At 41.5% G+C, this 20,013-nt stretch overlaps 2 protein-coding genes across 2 annotated transcripts; both read left to right on the top strand.

The window, feature by feature from the left end:
• Positions 1 to 928: 928 nt before the first annotated feature.
• Positions 929 to 11,761, top strand: tmem45a (transmembrane protein 45a). Its single transcript, XM_079267704.1, has 6 exons — positions 929 to 988; positions 6,438 to 6,641; positions 7,279 to 7,491; positions 7,905 to 8,089; positions 8,179 to 8,321; positions 10,070 to 11,761. Exons 2-6 carry the CDS (start codon positions 6,446 to 6,448, stop codon positions 10,164 to 10,166), a joined length of 834 nt encoding a protein of 277 aa, XP_079123830.1. The 5' UTR covers positions 929 to 988; positions 6,438 to 6,445; the 3' UTR covers positions 10,167 to 11,761.
• Positions 11,762 to 18,154: 6,393 nt separating this feature from the next.
• On the top strand, positions 18,155 to 19,793 carry sft2d2a (SFT2 domain containing 2a; the record flags this gene model as incomplete). The annotated part of the gene is made up of 8 exons (XM_079267516.1): positions 18,155 to 18,220; positions 18,295 to 18,384; positions 18,647 to 18,732; positions 19,071 to 19,152; positions 19,282 to 19,317; positions 19,406 to 19,464; positions 19,553 to 19,582; positions 19,681 to 19,793. The coding sequence occupies 8 exons, from the start codon at positions 18,155 to 18,157 to the stop codon at positions 19,715 to 19,717; spliced, it is 486 nt and encodes a 161-aa protein (XP_079123642.1). The 3' UTR covers positions 19,718 to 19,793.
• Between the last annotated feature and the right edge of the window lie 220 nt (positions 19,794 to 20,013).

Genomic DNA, 20,013 nt, shown 5'->3' with positions numbered 1-20,013 from the left:
CTGCACCATCATCACACCGGTTCACCGGACTATGGGATTAGACACAACAGTTTTTGACAGCGCCCTCTGGTGTTGGAGAAATAAACACTCCCCTAAATAAGAATATTATCTGAAATGTACAGTATAAATAAATGCAGTATTAATGACAGAGTAAAGCAGATTATTGCAGTTAAATGATCGTACGTTAAGTCAGTATCACCGTCCCTGGGAAATAAACAACAAACAAACAAATGCATACATACATACATAAATGCATACATACATACATAAATGCATACGTACATACATACATACATAAATGCATACATATAAATAAATAAATGAATGAATAAATAAGTTTATTTTCTTAGTTGTTTGCTTGCTCAGCTGAAAGTCACTGAGTGCTTCCTTTCACCCCCACGTTACATTATTGAGCGCTGAATCATCTCCTCTCATTGAACCTAAGATGAGGAAGATGTCTTCCAGCCCGCACACAGCGTACGTGCCGGAGGTCCCGGTGTCCCGGTGTCCCGGTCCCGCCCTGGCTGGATGGAAAGTAGCGGTTTCCACCGAGCAGGCGGAGTGAAAGTGCACACGTGGACAGCGAGACACGTGAGACTGACGTGGACGTCAGCCAATGACAGCGCGGACCGGTGACGACAGCGCTCTGTCGACCAATGGGGGAGCTTACTGGGAGGTGAACGCCTGAGCTGTTTGGAGTCGGAAAATTTTGGATAAAGAAAAAAAAAAAAAAGGTCTGGACGTCTGGAGGGGAACCGGGAACCGAACCCGGACCCGGAGGACTAAGAGCTGGTGTTCACTTAAAGTCCTGGATCAGAGGAAATAATATCCGTCTGCTTGGAAATCATTTGTGTGAAGATGCTTTGATTTCTCCGGCTTAATATACTAGTACTATTAGTACTACTACTACTACTACTACTACTACTACTACTACTACTACTACTACTACTACTACTACAGTCTTTCATCTCCAGAGACAAACACTTCGGTAAGAACCCCCTTTTCTTTCTTTCCACTAGGAGCTGTGTCCTGTTCAGTAGTTATATGTTCATACATGAATATATGATACACACACTGTCACTGTACTTCCAAAGCTTGTGTTTATACATATATCTCTCTCTATATATATATGTAAATATATACTTCATAAAAAAGATCATAAAAGATCTTTATCAAAATCCGACAATACATTTTTCACAACAAATTAGCTTTTGTAAATTATTGCACCGGAAAAATAAGAACATGAATTACAATTGCACTTTTTACTTCACTACATCTCAGAGGTACATATTGTACTTTTACTGTACTTTATGTGTTGATGTTGAATGTTTGTGATAAACTGAAGAATGAAGTGTTACTTTATGTGTTGATGAATGTTTGTGATAAACTGAAGGATGAAGTGTTACTTTATGTGTTGATGATGAATGTTTGTGATAAACTGAAGGGTGAAGTGTTACTTTATGTGTTGATGATGAATGTTTGTGATAAACTGAAGGATGAAGTGTTCCTTTATGTGTTGATGTTGAATGTTTGTGATAAACTGAAGGATGAAGTGTTACTTTATGTGTTGATGATGTATGTGTGTGATAAACTGAAGGATGAAGTGTTCCTTTATGTGTTGATGATGAATGTTTGTGATGAACTGAAGGGTGAAGTGTTCCTTTATGTGTTGATGATGAATGTTTGTGATGAACTGAAGGGTGAAGTGTTCCTTTATGTGTTGATGATGAATGTTTGTGATAAACTGAAGGATGAAGTGTTACTTTATGTGTTGATGTTGAATGTTTGTGATAAACTGAAGGGTGAAGTGTTCCTTTATGTGTTGATGATGAATGTTTGTGATAAACTGAAGTATGAAGTGTTACTTTATGTGTTGATGATGAATGTTTGTGATAAACTGAAGGATGAAGTGTTCCTTTATGTGTTGATGATGAATGTTTGTGATAAACTGAAGGATGAAGTGTTACTTTATGTGTTGATGTTGAATGTTTGTGATAAACTGAAGGGTGAAGTGTTCCTTTATGTGTTGATGATGAATGTTTGTGATAAACTGAAGGATGAAGTGTTCCTTTATGTGTTGATGATGAATGTTTGTGATGAACTGAAGGGTGAAGTGTTCCTTTATGTGTTGATGATGAATGTTTGTGATGAACTGAAGGGTGAAGTGTTCCTTTATGTGTTGATGATGAATGTTTGTGATAAACTGAAGGATGAAGTGTTACTTTATGTGTTGATGTTGAATGTTTGTGATAAACTGAAGGGTGAAGTGTTCCTTTATGTGTTGATGATGAATGTTTGTGATAAACTGAAGGATGAAGTGTTCCTTTATGTGTTGATGATGAATGTTTGTGATAAACTGAAGGATGAAGTGTTCCTTTATGTGTTGATGATGAATGTTTGTGATAAACTGAAGGATGAAGTGTTACTTTATGTGTTGATGTTGAATGTTTGTGATAAACTGAAGGGTGAAGTGTTACTTTATGTGTTGATGTTGAATGTTTGTGATAAACTGAAGGATGAAGTGTTTCTTTACGTGTTGATGTTGAATGTTTGTGATAAACTGAAGGATGAGGTGTTTCTTTACGTGTTGATGTTGAATATTTGTGATAAACTGAAGGATGAAGTGTTCCTTTATGTGTTGATGATGAATGTTTGTGATAAACTGAAGGATGAAGTGTTACTTTATGTGTTGATGATGAATGTTTGTGATAAACTGAAGGGTGAAGTGTTACTTTATGTGTTGATGTTGAATGTTTGTGATAAACTGAAGGGTGAAGTGTTACTTTATGTGTTGATGTTGAATGTTTGTGATAAACTGAAGGATGAAGTGTTTCTTTATGTGTTGATGTTGAATGTTTGTGATAAACTGAAGGATGAAGTGTTACTTTATGTGTTGATGATGAATGTTTGTGATAAACTGAAGGGTGAAGTGTTACTTTATGTGTTGATGTTGAATGTTTGTGATAAACTGAAGGGTGAAGTGTTACTTTATGTGTTGATGTTGAATGTTTGTGATAAACTGAAGGATGAAGTGTTTCTTTATGTGTTGATGTTGAATGTTTGTGATAAACTGAAGGATGAAGTGTTACTTTATGTGTTGATGTTGAATGTTTGTGATAAACTGAAGGATGAAGTGTTTCCTGTATGTGTTGATGATGAATGTTTGTGATGAACTGAAGGATGAAGTGTTACTTTATGTGTTGATGATGAATGTTTGTGATAAACTGAAGGATGAAGTGTTCCTTTATGTGTTGATGTTGAATGTTTGTGATAAACTGAAGGGCGAAGTGTTTCTTTATGTGTTGATGTTGAATGTTTGTGATAAACTGAAGGGTGAAGTGTTTCTTTATGTGTTGATGATGAATGTTTGTGATAAACTGAAGGATGAAGTGTTCCTTTATGTGTTGATGTTGAATGTTTGTGATAAACTGAAGGATGAAGTGTTTCTTTATGTGTTGATGTTGAATGTTTGTGATAAACTGAAGGATGACGTGTTCCTTTATGTGTTGATGATGAATGTTTGTGATAAACTGAAGGGTGAAGTGTTCCTTTATGTGTTGATGTTGAATGTTTGTGATAAACTGAAGGATGAAGTGTTTCTTTATGTGTTGATGTTGAATGTTTGTGATAAACTGAAGGGTGAAGTGTTCCTTTATGTGTTGATGATGAATGTTTGTGATGAACTGAAGGATGAAGTGTTCCTTTATGTGTTGATGTTGAATGTTTGTGATAAACTGAAGGATGAAGTGTTACTTTATGTGTTGATGTTGAATGTTTGTGATAAACTGAAGGATGAAGTGTTCCTTTATGTGTTGATGTTGAATGTTTGTGATAAACTGAAGGGTGAAGTGTTTCTTTATGTGTTGATGATGAATGTTTGTGATAAACTGAAGGATGAAGTGTTCCTTTATGTGTTGATGTTGAATGTTTGTGATAAACTGAAGGATGAAGTGTTTCTTTATGTGTTGATGATGAATGTTTGTGATAAACTGAAGGATGAAGTGTTCCTTTATGTGTTGATGTTGAATGTTTGTGATAAACTGAAGGATGAAGTGTTTCTTTATGTGTTGATGTTGAATTTTTGTGATAAACTGAAGGGTGAAGTGTTCCTTTAGGTGTTGATGATGAATGTTTGTGATAAACTGAAGGGTGAAGTGTTTCTTTATGTGTTGATGATGAATGTTTGTGATAAACTGAAGGATGAAGTGTTCCTTTATGTGTTGATGATGAATGTTTGTGATAAACTGAAGGATGAAGTGTTCCTTTATGTGTTGATGATGAATGTTTGTGATAAACTGAAGGATGAAGTGTTCCTTTATGTGTTGATGATGAATGTTTGTGATAAACTGAAGGATGAAGTGTTCCTTTATGTGTTGATGATGAATGTTTGTGATAAACTGAAGGATGAAGTGTTACTTTATGTGTTGATGTTGAATGTGTGTGATAAACTGAAGGGTGAAGTGTTCCTTTATGTGTTGATGATGAATGTTTGTGGTAAACTGAAGGGTGAAGTGTTCCTGTATGTGTTGATGTTGAATGTTTGTGATAAACTGAAGGGTGAAGTGTTCCTTTATGTGTTGATGTTGAATGTTTGTGATAAACTGAAGGGTGAAGTGTTTCTTTATGTGTTGATGATGAATGTTTGTGATACACTGAAGGGTGAAGTGTTCCTTTATGTGTTGATGATGAATGTTTGTGATAAACTGAAGGATGAAGTGTTCCTTTATGTGTTGATGATGAATGTTTGTGATAAACTGAAGGGTGAAGTGTTCCTTTATGTGTTGATGATGAATGTTTGTGATAAACTGAAGGGTGAAGTGTTTCTTTATGTGTTGATGTTGAATGTTTCTGATAAACTGAAGGATGAAGTGTTCCTTTATGTGTTGATGATGAATGTTTGTGATAAACTGAAGGATGAAGTGTTCCTTTATGTGTTGATGATGAATGTTTGTGTTAAACTGAAGGGTAAAGTGTTCCTTTATAAAGGAACACTTTATGTTGATGATGAATGTTTGTGATAAACGGAAGGATGAAGTGCGGGAATATTAATCCAGAAACATCAGATCGTATCGTCAAACATTTTACTTTAACTACATTTATATACTTTTACTTGAGCGAGGTTTTGAATGCAGGACTTTTACTTGTTGTGGAGTGTTTTCACAGTCTGGTTTTAGTACTTTTGCTGCAGTAAAAAGGATCTGAGTACTTGTGAGTAAATGTGTTTTCGTTCACTGAAATCGTTGAGGAGAGTGGGAGCAGTTGAATCAGGAAACAGGCTGCACAGATGTTGTCGTTGATTAATCAGACAAACGCTGAAGAGTCTTCCAGCATCACTGCAGCGACGTGAGGGAGAGATTGCCATGGCGAGCGACTGAAGTGTTTTCCTCAGTGTGGAGAGGTTACACAGGACGCAGACGAGCTCCTCCTTCAGAAGGTTTCCTTTGAGGTCCGTCATCTCCATCACAAAAGAGAGTTTGCAGCCATGCAGCTTTTTTTTAAACTATTCTTCTGCTGACTATTGATGCTCTGGGGGGCTGGAGTCAAACGGGTTGACAAAGCTTCTTTATACTCTTTAATTCATATTTACAGTGAAACCATGTGACACACAATGGATGAAAGAGAGCGCAGCAGAAATGGAAGCCCGTTTGTTTTTGATCATTTCTCTTCTAATGTTCCATTGAGAGAAGAAGAAACGAGCAGCAGGAAACAGCAGGTGATGACAGTCTGGTCTGCAGACACGAGCATATAAATTATATATTTATTGCCTCATTTATTCATTTCAGGATTTCAGGATTTATTTCAAAGGAATATTTGTTTATTTATTTATTAGTTTATTTCCCAGGGACAGTGATACTGACCCAACAGTACAATAATTCAACTGTGCAACACTCTGGTTTGTTTATTTATTTATAGAACTATATTGACTACTTTCTGTTTTTATATTGATATTTTGTTTCAGTATTTATTTCATAGGCATATTTATTTGTTCATGTATTTTTTTGTTTTTAATTAACTTTATGAATCAGTGTGATGAACTCTCATTGAGCGTCTGTGTAACACAAACACAAATTAAAGGTAAACTTGACGTTAGTAACAGGTTTTTCTAGGTCAGCACACGCACGCACACACACACACACACACACGCACATGCACACACACGCACACACACACACACACTTTTCCCTTCTCTTTTTGCCAGCCATTCTAAAAATACTATACATCTCTGTTCAAGTTGTCTGAAATGGTTTTGTTTATTTTGACACATTTAAAAGAAAACATGTTGTTCCTGTTGATGTGATATAGAGGAGAATGAAACCATCTCTGTGTTTTCCATTTGGTGAAAGAAGAACTATCATTGTTATTGAGATAGTAACTGTTTTCTCTTGATTGTCACTCATATCACCTGCTAATAGATTTGTTTCCTCTCCACGATTCAGGTGGAGTCATGGGAAGCTTCAAGGGCCACGTGCTCCCTGGAAGCTTCTTCCTGGTGGCGGGGATCTGGTGGACGGGGAAGTACTCACTGTGGTGTGCCTCCCGTAGGAACAAGAACATGGGTTCCACCCGGCTGGCCAGCAGAACCTCACAACGCCGCCTGGAGGTCATCGAGAGCTCCGTGGTTCTCTTCTTCTCATTTGTTGGTACGTAGATCTCTCTCTCTCTCCATCAAAACACGAAGAGATGATTTCTAAATGCACCAACTCATGTTTTTTAAAAACGACTCATTTGCATATTTAAACAACATTTCATAAAACTTGTAATACAATAAATACTGCTCTTAGTGTGAGTGATGAAGTGGTGAAGTTTCATGGTGATATCTGTGAGTTAGGGTCAGGGTTAGCGCTTTTATGGGATTATAGTCCCCTGGTGACATAGTTATGTAGATTTGTGTGTCGTATGCACAATTATGATAACGCACTTTGTTGTTTTCCATAATCTGAGCGAGTGGAAGCATGTAGATGTTGAACAGAAGAGGCCCCAGTATTGAACCTTGGGGAACACCACATGTCATTTTAGTCAACTCTGATGTGTAATCAGCTACAGACACAAAGTATTCTCGGTCCTTCAAGTAGGATTGGTGATATCTATGAGGTCATGTTGTGACTCTATTCACCTGTAGAGTCTCTTAATGTGAGTGATGAAGTGGTGAAGTTTCATGCTGATATCTATGAGGTCATGTTGTGACTCTATTCACCTGTAGAGTCTCTTAATGTGAGTGATGAAGTGGTGAAGTTTCATGCTGATATACAGCATAATAGTTCATTATGAAACCTGCAGGGATGCTGGCGGAGCAGTTTGCAGCAGACGGACCGAGACTCCGTCTCTACGACTCTGCAGACCAGCACTGGGAGCAGCTGATGAACTGGCAGCACGCCACCATGTATCTGTTCTTCGGCCTGGCGGCCGCCGTGTCTCTGGTCGTTCACACCACGGAGGCCGCTCCGCTGGCTCTGGACCGGCTGATGCTGGCCGTGGCTTTCTTTAACGAAGGTGAGAGAGATTTACATTTGTTTTTACACTTTGTTATTTATTAAGACGTCGTATATAAGATATTCCTCCACAGCCCCATCTGAGCTCCTTTATTGACACCAAATGTGTTATTGTGTATCATAAATATTATTTAACACTATTTTATAACGTGTTAATATTGTTTCAATGTTTAGGTTGGTTTGGTCATGTTTGCATATTGAGGCAGAAACTGAACGTGTAAACCACTTATCCATTACATGTGGCTACTTAATGATACTGATATTACTGTACTGATTTTTTAGTGCATCAAAGGAGAATAGTTGCCCAATAAAATACCTGGTTGTAACTGGATGAAAACAATCATGCACGCCATCTGACAGCATGTAACTCGGAGAGTCTTTTTTCCGTCGATGACTTCTCTTTTGCTCCTGCAGGATTTCTCTTCTTCTACCACCTCCACGGCCGGAGCATGCTGGACGTCCACGTGCACCAGCTCCTCCTCTTCTCCGTCTTTGGGGGGGCTCTGGTTGCGTTCCTGGAGGTCTTCCACCGAGGGAACGTGGTCCTGGAGCTGCTGCGCTGCACCCTCACTCTGCTGCAGGGCAGCTGGTTCTGGCAGGTAAACGGTTGAAGGTGTGACTGTGAGAGCTGCATGTGTTCAGAGAACATGAACATAAATGAACATCTCACTTCTTCTTTTGGCCGCAGATCGGTTTTGTGCTGTACCCCCCACGAGGCCCCGAGTGGGACCTCGCTGACCACAACAACATGATGTTCGTGACCATGTGTTTCTCCTGGCACCTCGCCTTCGCCATGCTCATCGTGAGCGCGCTCTATTGCACCGTCAGCTGGTGAGATCCTGCTCCACGCCGACGCCGTTAGACTTTGTGTTCAGTTCCAGTTTTCCAGAACGGTTTACTTTTTAAACATTTAGTTTTAGTTAGTTTCTGTAGTTTTACCAAGAACCCTTTTACATTCCAAGTGTTTCATCTAAGACCCATTCGGGGTGTTCTACCGAGAACACTTTTTTTATTCCAAATGTTTCGTCTAGAATTCATCCAAGCGGTTCTCTCGAGAATCCCTCTGATATTCCAAAAGTTCAGAACCCATCCAGGGTTCCCCATGAGGCTCCTAAAGGGTCGGGCTGATGTGGTGTCACCTTAACCCACAACAATCCTGGTTCAACATCACAGTTCTTTGGTTTGGATTTGTGGGAACTTTAAGGCGATTTCAACAAACCTTGAAGAACTCGTTCTTAGCAAAAAGGGTTCTTTGGATGGAGAGGGTTTTTAATGGAACGCTTAGTCTTACAAAGAACCCTTTGAAAAACCCAAATGGTTCGAGAACCTCATCCCTTCAGGAAGAAGGCGCCATCTGATGGAACGTCAATGTTCGGTTTCTTTGGTTGACGGAACCACATGAAGGAAGTTCAAGTTTTCTGTGATGATTTATTATATTAGAGCTAAAAAACTAAAACTGAGAAGAATTTATGTTCCGGCGACGTCGTTTGAGTTTAGCTTTTCTTATATTGTGACTGCTTATTATCATTTTAGTTTATGCTAAAAACTCCACCCCAAACGCCCCATAAGCTGCTGCTGTTTGTCCTGAAGTCTGGAGTAACATCACCTCCTGTTTTCTCTCTTTTTTAAAATTTATTTATTTATTTATTTATTTATTTATTTATTTATTTATTTATTTATTTATTTATTTATTTATTTATTTATTTATTTATTTATTTATTTATTTATTTATTTATTTATTTTATTGAAAGACACAAGACAATATTAAGACAATACATAGACATAACAACAAGAGGATGACAAGAACAGTGGGATAAAAGCCAGAAAATATCATATAGTCAGTGTGTGTGTGTGTGTGTGTGTGTGTGTGTGTGTGTGTGTGTGTGTGTGTGTGTGTGTGTGTGTGTGTGTGTGTGTGAGAATGTCCTTGAGCCTTTTGAGATGGAGGGAAAAAATATATATAAAAATAATAATAATAATTTAAAAAACACAACAAACCAAAAAAAAAAAGAAAAACAGGTACGTATGTGTGCATATGGATGTTCATGTGTGCATGTACGTGGGTTTCAATTGGTTGTCCGGCAAAAACAAAACAGAAATCAACAACAGTAAAAGAAATACACAAAAAATACATATATACACCGGTATATATACTATACATATTTCAACATTAATATAATGGGTGGTGTCACGTTTGCAGAAACATGGTGAGGGATGAGCAGGTGGAATGGTGTTCTGTTGTATATGATGGATGAGGTTTGATTTTCCATTGAAATATATTCTGTCATTAAGTTCCTCCAGTGTGTGATGTGTGTGTTATTCCTTGATTTCCAGTTCATGAGGATCGGTTTCTTGGCGATCGTTCGGGCCACGAGGAGTAATCAGCGGTTTGTTTTCCTCAGATGTATTGTTGAGATGTCTCCTAGTCAGCACAGTGAAGGGGACAAAGGGACGAGGCAGCAGGAGGACAGACAGTGACTCACTTATTTCTTCCCAGAAGTGATGAACTGGTGTGCAGTGCCAGGTGGCGTGCACAAAGCTCCTGCTATCTCTGACTGTTGCTTGTGCTTTCTTCACAGTGTGGTTGGCTCCAGATGGAGGAGGACTCCTCCGATGGAAATGGGTCTTCTGAAGCCCAGAGACGGGGATCCGGAGTCAGAGGATGAGATTGAATGAAGACGGACCGCCTTGTGACTCGTGAATATATCACAATTAAATCAGGGATGTTTGCAGTTCCAGCAGCAGAACGACTAGAAGCGAATGAGGAAATGTTTTCTGGACGCTTTGCTGTAGAATCATATCTCTACCTCTGCTTTATTTCATCAGGTCTCATCAGCTGTAAACCTCTTTAGCCTTCAATCAGTGCTCCTTATGTTACTGTGGCCTCATACCTTTCATATACTCTGTCATATCATTTGTTTCATCATTCATTTGCACACAATGAACTCATATGTCAGCTTTCTATGGATTGCATGCTTTTCTTTTGACTCACCAAACATTTTGGTTTTCAGTAACAGTAACGCCTTCTTGTAGTGGAAACAATCAGCCAGTGCATCTGATTTGAGTTGAAAGCTGCTTTAAAGTGACAATGAGGAAGTTCTAACTGGTGCTGAACCAGTCTCAGTGTAGTCCTGATCCTCTATATCAGGGGTCTCTAACTGGCGGACCGCGGTCCAGATCCGGACCCAGGACCTAAAATCGATATTTCGGAATCATATATATTAGGCAGATAAAGTCCATGCTCACTGATTTATCTTTTTAACTGAATTTAAAGCTGCAGGACAATTCTGTGAAACACATTTTTCTAAAATGAATTACTTTATTTTAAGATGCACATTCTTCAAAAGCTTTCTGTTCTGTCAGTTATTCTTTAATCCAGACATTATTGTACTTGAAATGAGAAGAACATTTATTTATGTATTATTTATAATCCATCCAGTTCAATTTGAAAACTGAGAATAATAATTAGTTAAAATATAATTGATGTGTACTTCATTTGATTTGACAGTTGTTGACTACACAGAGATGTTGTTACTACTGCGAGGCTTCTTGAATATATTGATAAATAATATGGCACTAAATACCACGAGTTAGATATTATTGTAACGCTGCGGACCTGTGTCCGAGGACATTTCTCAATCTGGACCTTTTGGAATTTTAGTTGAATACCCCTGCTCTATATGAACCAGTCTCAGTGTAGTCCTGATCCTCTATATGAACCAGTCTCAGTGTAGTCCTGATCCTCTATATGAACCAGTCTCAGTGTAGTCCTGATCCTCTATATGAACCAGTCTCAGTGTAGTCCTGATCCTCTATATGAACCAGTCTCAGTGTAGTCCTGATCCTCTATATGAACCAGTCTCAGTGTAGTCCTGATCCTCTATATGAACCAGTCTCAGTGTAGTCCTGATCCTCTATATGAACCAGTCTCAGTGTAGTCCTGATCCTCTATAGTCTATATGAACCAGTCTCAGTGTAGTCCTGATCCTCTATGAACCAGTCTCAGTGTAGTCCTGATCCTCTACAGACCTCCATCAGTACAGAGACCATCAGAGAGAAGATGGTCTGTTTCTATAGAGTTGTTCTTGATGCTCGTCATCGGAGCCACCGGGTCGGATTCTGGTGAAACCAGATGAACTCATGCAGGTTCACCAGAACCTCCTTCAGCTCAGACTCCAGCAGAGACCGGCCCACCGTGGACAGACCCAGATCCTCCAGCAGAGACCGGTCCACCGTGGACAGACCCAGATCCTCCAGCAGAGACCGGTCCACCGTGGACAGACCCAGATCCTCCAGCAGAGACCGGTCCACCGTGGACAGACCCAGATCCTCCAGCAGAGACCGGTCCACCGTGGACAGACCCAGATCCTCCAGCAGAGATCGGTCCACCGTGGACAGACCCAGATCCTCCAGCAGAGATCGGTCCACCGTGGACAGACCCATCAGGAGCTACGGAGGGAGGAGGAGAGCTCAGCTCCCGGCAGCAGCAGCTCCTCCTCCTCCTCCTCCTCCTCCTCCTCCTCCTCCTCCCCCTCCTCCTCCTCCTCCTCCTCCTCCTCCTCCTCCTCCTGGAGCAGAGCTTCTCCTCAGACTGTCAGACCCTGCTGCAGTAGACCACGACCACTTTAGTCCACAGGGACCAACAGAACCAAGAGAACCTAGAGTTCCTCGTAGTAGCTTGAAGTGTATCGAGTGTATTTTTTTGTTTCATAATGTTGAGTCACACGTGAGATATCCCGAATGCCAAAAATAAGAATTTTATTAAAACTGTTTAGATTCAGCTATTTTAAATTATTATTCCAGATTACATTGTGATTGTTGATACTGTTGTCTTTCCTTTTACTGTCTCTCATCAGCGTGGCTTCATGTCTTCAGTGTTTATCGTGACACTTTAAGAAGTTCTTATAGAACTATCAGAGACTTTGTTCTTTTGTGTGAAACTGTAACGTGTAAAAACGTTATTTCCTCACTATATCCCATAAACACTGGTGTCCCATCACTGATACACTCATCCTGCAGACTTATTTTGTCAACAAAGATCGTCTGTGCTGAAGACCATTCACTCAGTTCTTAAAATGTGGCCCATCATGTCTGAGAAGTTAAATGTTCCTTTTGTTTACAACAAGCAGTTTGGTTGGTGTGCTACAAAGCTGAAAGACCTGTATTAGTGCTGCAACGAACGATTATGTCATCATCGATCAAACGGCCAAGTGTTTTCTCAATTTATTGATTAACATATGAGGTATAAAATGTCGAATGTCAAATATGTCAATAAAATAGATGTGTCGGAAAAGGAATAACTTTTTTAAATTTTGCATTTCAAGAATGAAGTCGAAATTTCAGTATTTGCGCTACTGCTAGTAGTTGGATTTATTCTGAAAAGTTTATTCTCAACATTTATTGTCAACATTGTATGTGTATTCTTACGAAACAAAAAATTAAAACCTTTCGTCTCTAATTTTTGTAAATATTTTCACTTTTCACGACTGAAAGCTCAACGTTATTCTCGAAATGCAAATTTATTTAAAAACCTCTTGTCTTGCCCTTATGCCCTATATTACTTATTCTGCAGTTTTATTCAATCAATAGTCCCTAAATTAAATAATTCATAATTAAATAAATATTTAAAATAAATTATATTATAGCAGTGTTAGATCCTGGGTACTTCTGGCCCGATACGGGGCTAATTACTGACTCAGCTCTCTATTAAAAGATTCTCGAGCTGGTGTTCTGGCGAGGGAACTCGCCTGGCTCTTCTAACTGCCGTTACTCCCGACGTCTACCCTGCTTCCTCCGGTCTGAGTGCACTCGGTCGAGGGGCCACCCTGACCCCGGGCGCTCCTACCAGTCGCGTCGGTTATGGCAGCTTCCCTCTTATGGATCCGTGCTCTTGGTAAATGCCAGGTTAGGTTTTAACGGCTAGGATTACTTCTTGCTAAAACCGTAAGGGATTGTTAAGTGGATTCAGTCTCTAGGATAACCTTTCAGAACTCAGTTGTTAGACATACAATGGCTTTAACTTTTTACTGCCACGAGGAACTTTTTACTACTTGAGCAAATGAATGCACTTGAGAAATTTACTTTAAATGCAGATTAGATATTTATTGCAGGTTATATTTAGTTAGTTTGCAAGGGTTAAAGCTACAGCTCACATAAAATGTCACTACACTTGATTCGTTACTTTAAATTTCTTCTTCGATTATACTCATTAGTTTTAGATGCCGAGACGGCTCGGTTGGAGCTGGATTTTCAATGGTGCGATGAAAAAGTTCTTTTGGAGTTGTTAGGAGCGAAGGTCCGGCCGGACCCTCGGTCCTCCTGCTCTGCAACGGAGTTCGTCCAACAGTCCACAAAACTCAGTACAAAGTCTTTCTCGGGCTGCTGCATCTTCTCTGTTGTCCAGATGTTTAAGAGTCGAGCAGTGGGGAGAGGAAAACCTCCGTCTTTAAATCTTCTTGTCCACGAACAGAGGTCTCTTTTCCGTGAACAGAGACGAAGCCCTCAATACATCAGCTGCAGGCTTCAGTATCTTCTCATCTGGTGCATTTGGACAGCACGCGTGTTGAAATCCCAGCTTGCAGCAAGCAAACCACTTCTTTTATTCATCATTTGGGCTGTTAGCCCCCCTCCTGCTCAATACATGCTCTCATCCCCCCCACCCTCTGGAAAGGATGTTGGGTTCGAACATGTCCATATAAGTCCAGGCTTCCTGCCTCTGACTCGAACATGTCCATATAAGTCCAGGCTTCCTGCCTCTGACTCATCTCTTGCAACAGTCTTCTCCTAATTTCTGCAAGTCATCCTGACAAGCACTTTTCTTACATCGCAGCTCCGGTCACACAGAACATTTGTTAATCAGTTTTTACATTTGTTAAATCGGTTTGGTTAGTACACATTTGCTTATAAAATGATTATTGATCTCATCCTTCATCATTATTGTGCTTTGTGTCTTTTCTTCTCAACCATCATTATTTCCCCATCCCTTGAAGCCAACACCCTGCTTACTTCCTCTTTCTCCGTACTTTCTACACTTAGACTGCACTATACTCAGATACACATATTATTATTATCAGGTCTACATTTGTTAAATCACTCTATGTATTAAACATTTGTTATGTAACGATCATACACTTTATCTTTAGATTACACTTTAACTATTGATTTCTGATTATATGCTTTTTATATCCTGACCTTCCCTTGATCGTGTATGCATGTTTTCGAGGCAGCTCTGTGGGCTCAACTCTTCTTGACATCCCCTTCTTGAGGTCACAGGCTGCCTCGCCTTAGCTAGTAGGAATCTCACAGGAAGTTTTCGTCGGCCAGGGCAGTGATGACGAGCACGTCGTCCTCTGGTGAAGACGGTCCTGATGCCTGCTCCCAGCTGTCGATCACCACTAGGTGATGAAGGTTAACCTTGTTAACTTCTCCACACGGCATGTACCGCATATGCATGCATCCATAACCTTCACCGGTTTATGGCGCATGCGGTTAAACTCTTTTCTTTTTCCTGTGACCCGGAGTGGTTTCTGGTCTCCGGGTCCCTGCCATGCAACGGCTAGGGTGGTCGGCAGCAGGCAGACCACACAGTCATTCTTAATTTCTCTCCATTGCAACACTTCTTTTTTCTCCGGAGAGAAATCACTTCTTGCATAACCCAACTTCCTCAGGGCTCTTCCTGCCCAGAGCCCCGTAGTGCTCCTTCTCATGTTAACCACCCCTTTGACATTGGCCACTCTGACGTAGGGTGGTAAATCTTGTATGTTGGTGGCCATTCTTGAGTTCCTGGTTTTCTCCTAATGCGGAACCGGCTTCAGCTGCCCCACTCCTTGGATTCCTCTTTTCTTAATGGTGAGTCCTCCCCTCCCTTTGTCCTCTCCTTCCTGCGTTGTATCGACCACACAACTCACAGTTTTTTTAGGATTCTGCGGACTTCTTTTTCAGGAATCCAGAGTCGCTGCTTTTCCAGTTCCCTTTGCGTTGGAACGGTGACTGCAAATCCTAGTGCGCCATGCACTGCCTGCACCACCTCCTCCACGCTCTCTTCTGGGACTACCCTTCCTTTGGGCAATTCTTCCCACTTCTCGATCCCAACAAAGACAATTTGTGTCATCTGGACGAAACGATCCACTTCTTCGTTTCCTTGCCAGTGAATTTCTTCTCGCGTGTGGGCCCTCTGGTGCACCACTTCGAGCTCCAGCGCCGTCCTCCTCCTGGTCCGCGCTGCCGTCTGCTGCCGGGTCCTGGGTCGATGTCGCTGGCACGTCCTGCTGAGTCGTCGTCGTCTGCGGGCTGCCTTCGTCGCCATCGGGTCCTCTCTGCCGTCCGGTGCCGATTCCTTCATCTGGGCCGCTGGCTCGTCCCGCTGGGTCGCCTCCGTCTGCCGGCCGGTCCCTGGAACATCTGATCCGTTCTGCTGCACTTGCATCTTGGACTTTGTCTTTGTTGTCTCGAGTCGCCTTCCTCCCAAAGCCTCTCGTCGCGCGTTGAGGAAGGGATGGGATCAGGCTCTGGCCCCTCTACAGGTCGGGCGAGTCTGGTCGATGCTCCCCGTCGCCTGCGGCTTCTCCTGTGCTGGCTTGTAAATACCACACACAGCTTCGATGCGTGGATGTCTCGCCATCGGACTTCTTCGAGGCTTGGGCAGCTTTACTTTCTACCCCAACGCCTCACCTCAGGTCTTTTCGTACACGAACGACAGCCTCTCTTGGCTGCCGGGGTTCTTCTTTTGGACTCAACGTACTCCTTTTCCGTCGAGCCCCACGTTATGGGCGCCACATGTTAGATCCTGGGTACTTCTGGCCCGATACGGGGCTAATTACTGACTCAGCTCTCTATTAAAAGATTCTCGAGCTGGTGTTCTGGCGAGGGAACTCGCCTGGCTCTTCTAACTGCCGTTACTCCCGACGTCTACCCTGCTTCCTCCGGTCTGAGTGCACTCGGTCGAGGGGCCACCCTGACCCCGGGCGCTCCTACCAGTCGCGTCGGTTATGGCAGCTTCCCTCTTATGGATCCGTGCTCTTGGTAAATGCCAGGTTAGGTTTTAACGGCTAGGATTACTTCTTGCTAAAACCGTAAGGGATTGTTAAGTGGATTCAGTCTCTAGGATAACCTTTCAGAACTCAGTTGTTAGACATACAATGGCTTTAACTTTTTACTGCCACGAGGAACTTTTTACTACTTGAGCAAATGAATGCACTTGAGAAATTTACTTTAAATGCAGATTAGATATTTATTGCAGGTTATATTTAGTTAGTTTGCAAGGGTTAAAGCTACAGCTCACATAAAATGTCACTACACTTGATTCGTTACTTTAAATTTCTTCTTCGATTATACTCATTAGTTTTAGATGCCGAGACGGCTCGGTTGGAGCTGGATTTTCAATGGTGCGATGAAAAAGTTCTTTTGGAGTTGTTAGGAGCGAAGGTCCGGCCGGACCCTCGGTCCTCCTGCTCTGCAACGGAGTTCGTCCAACAGTCCACAAAACTCAGTACAAAGTCTTTCTCGGGCTGCTGCATCTTCTCTGTTGTCCAGATGTTTAAGAGTCGAGCAGTGGGGAGAGGAAAACCTCCGTCTTTAAATCTTCTTGTCCACGAACAGAGGTCTCTTTTCCGTGAACAGAGACGAAGCCCTCAATACATCAGCTGCAGGCTTCAGTATCTTCTCATCTGGTGCATTTGGACAGCACGCGTGTTGAAATCCCAGCTTGCAGCAAGCAAACCACTTCTTTTATTCATCATTTGGGCTGTTAGCCCCCCTCCTGCTCAATACATGCTCTCATCCCCCCCACCCTCTGGAAAGGATGTTGGGTTCGAACATGTCCATATAAGTCCAGGCTTCCTGCCTCTGACTCGAACATGTCCATATAAGTCCAGGCTTCCTGCCTCTGACTCATCTCTTGCAACAGTCTTCTCCTAATTTCTGCAAGTCATCCTGACAAGCACTTTTCTTACATCGCAGCTCCGGTCACACAGAACATTTGTTAATCAGTTTTTACATTTGTTAAATCGGTTTGGTTAGTACACATTTGCTTATAAAATGATTATTGATCTCATCCTTCATCATTATTGTGCTTTGTGTCTTTTCTTCTCAACCATCATTATTTCCCCATCCCTTGAAGCCAACACCCTGCTTACTTCCTCTTTCTCCGTACTTTCTACACTTAGACTGCACTATACTCAGATACACATATTATTATTATCAGGTCTACATTTGTTAAATCACTCTATGTATTAAACATTTGTTATGTAACGATCATACACTTTATCTTTAGATTACACTTTAACTATTGATTTCTGATTATATGCTTTTTATATCCTGACCTTCCCTTGATCGTGTATGCATGTTTTCGAGGCAGCTCTGTGGGCTCAACTCTTCTTGACAGCAGGCTGAATCTCAATTTGCATAAAACTTTGAATGTGATTTTTTAAAATTCACTCACGTGGATGAGGTAAGAAAAAAAGATCCTCGTGAGACGTCTGTGCTGTTTGTCAGGTGTGACTCACCTGAAGTCATCCACCTGTCCAGCAGGTAAGATACCTGACAGCAGCAGCAGCCACGTGACCTTGTTGTCCATCCGCACAGATCTGAAGAGGAACCGGCAACTTATTGCCGCTCGCGCTCCAGGAAACAGCAACAGCAGCATCAGCTCTGAAGGGTCTTCAGTCATGGACAAACTACAGTCGGTGTTAAGCGGCGAAGAGGCGCGCAAAGACGCCAAAACCGTGTTACAGGTAAAATCAACTCCAGCAGACAAAGTCAAACCGAGCCAACAATCAAAGATTCAATCCGAACTTTATTAACACAGACTGTGAACGAAGCCTCGACCTTAGGATGGGGGACACGGGTGAAGGGGTTCGTCGCGTGTTTCGTGGTGGGGGGCGTGTGCGCAGTGTTGGTAAGGATCTTTCAATAATGTCCATGTAATAATAATAATAATATTAATAATCTTCATGCTCCACTTCAACGAGGAAGAGGCAGCAGGGAGAGGTGGTTGTGCTGGTTCTTCTGGCTCTGAGGAATGTTCAAGATGTGACTCAGCAACACTGAGCAGGAAGGAATGTCTTTGCAGCAGTTTAGAGATGAAAAACCTGCAGATTTTGTATTTTTGAATTGTTATTTGAGAGGAAATCAACATGTCTCCGTGTTTGTCTTTGCAGGGAGTGTGTCTGCTCTTCCTCCCCAGGATCGGGATCATTCTCTTCATTGTCTTTTACACTTTGGGAAACCTATGTACTCTGGGCAGGTCAGTAGTGTCTGGTGCTTTTATTTTGAAGGTGCAATGTGTAATATCTGGCCACATGTGTCACATTCTCTCAGGTTTAGCTAAGACCCAAGCGCAGACACAGACTCTGGGGACGAGGTGAAGTTGGAAATAAGGTCTTTTCGTTAAAAAGTCATCAACAAAAAGTTAAAGCGACTCCAACAGGGAGCAGGCTAACCATAACCATAACCAGAACCAGAACCAGAACCATAACCCTAACCAGAACCAGAACCATAACCAGAACCCTAAAATTCAAACAGAACAGAAAAAGGCAAAGTCACCAAAAAGCAAAGGTTCTTCTATATGTTTCTGTCCGACAGCACCATGTTTCTGATGGGGCCAATGAAGCAAGTGAAAAGGATGTGTGACAAAACAAGAGCCCTGGCCACCACGCTTATGATTGTAAGTGCACGAAATATAGTTATTGATTTTGACCTTTGACTCGTTTCCCCTCCGTCCCTACAAGCAGACCTCTAAAGGGGAAATGAATCATAAAGAATATGACGATGACTGTGATTACATTTTGTTCAGACGTGCCTCGTGTTGACTCTCTGCGCCGTCTTCTGGGTGAGTTGAGTTATTCACGATCACATCTCATTGATGAAGATGACTCAGTATCGATTTGAAGTTTCACTTCATTCGTTTTGTCTTGCAGTGGAAGAACTTTGGACTTGCTTTGTTATTTGTCATCTTGCAGGTCCTGTCGTTCGCCTGGTGAGTTATCATTTCTCCTCATAGATTTCAGTCTGAGATGATTATTGATTTGTGACATTAAATGTGTTTTTTGTTTGTTTGTTTGCAGGTACAGTCTTTCGTACATCCCGTTTGTGAGGTTTGTTGTTGAAACGACATTGATTGACATCACTATTCAGACTCATAATGCTGTTATTTCCATGTGTCCAGGTCTGATTTATGTGAATTACTTTCCAGGGATGCGATAATAAAGTTGGTGGCGGTGTGTGTTTGAGGCCCGTCGATGTTCGGAGGGTTTCCTGCTGGATGAAGAGGCCTCCTCCTCCTCCTCCTCCTCCTCCTCCTCCTCCTCCTCCTCCTCCTCCTCCTCCTCCTCCTCCTCCTTCAGAGAGTCTGAGACTCTTCCTGTTTGATCTCCAAAGACCTTTCTTTTATTTTGTTTATGCTTCATGCATTGTGCTGAATGATAGTTTGGTGTGTATTGATTACTTATACCAGTTTTAATGAGCGGGAGGGGGCTTGGTTTGTAATATGTGTAAATATTAGTAATAACTATATGTATTAATGTTT

Source organism: Melanostigma gelatinosum, assembly GCF_949748355.1.
Source record: "Melanostigma gelatinosum genome assembly, chromosome: 4".
Taxonomy (NCBI): domain Eukaryota; kingdom Metazoa; phylum Chordata; class Actinopteri; order Perciformes; family Zoarcidae; genus Melanostigma; species Melanostigma gelatinosum.
Note: the sequence above shows the minus strand (reverse complement) of the source record. Positions and strands in the feature narration are given on the sequence as shown.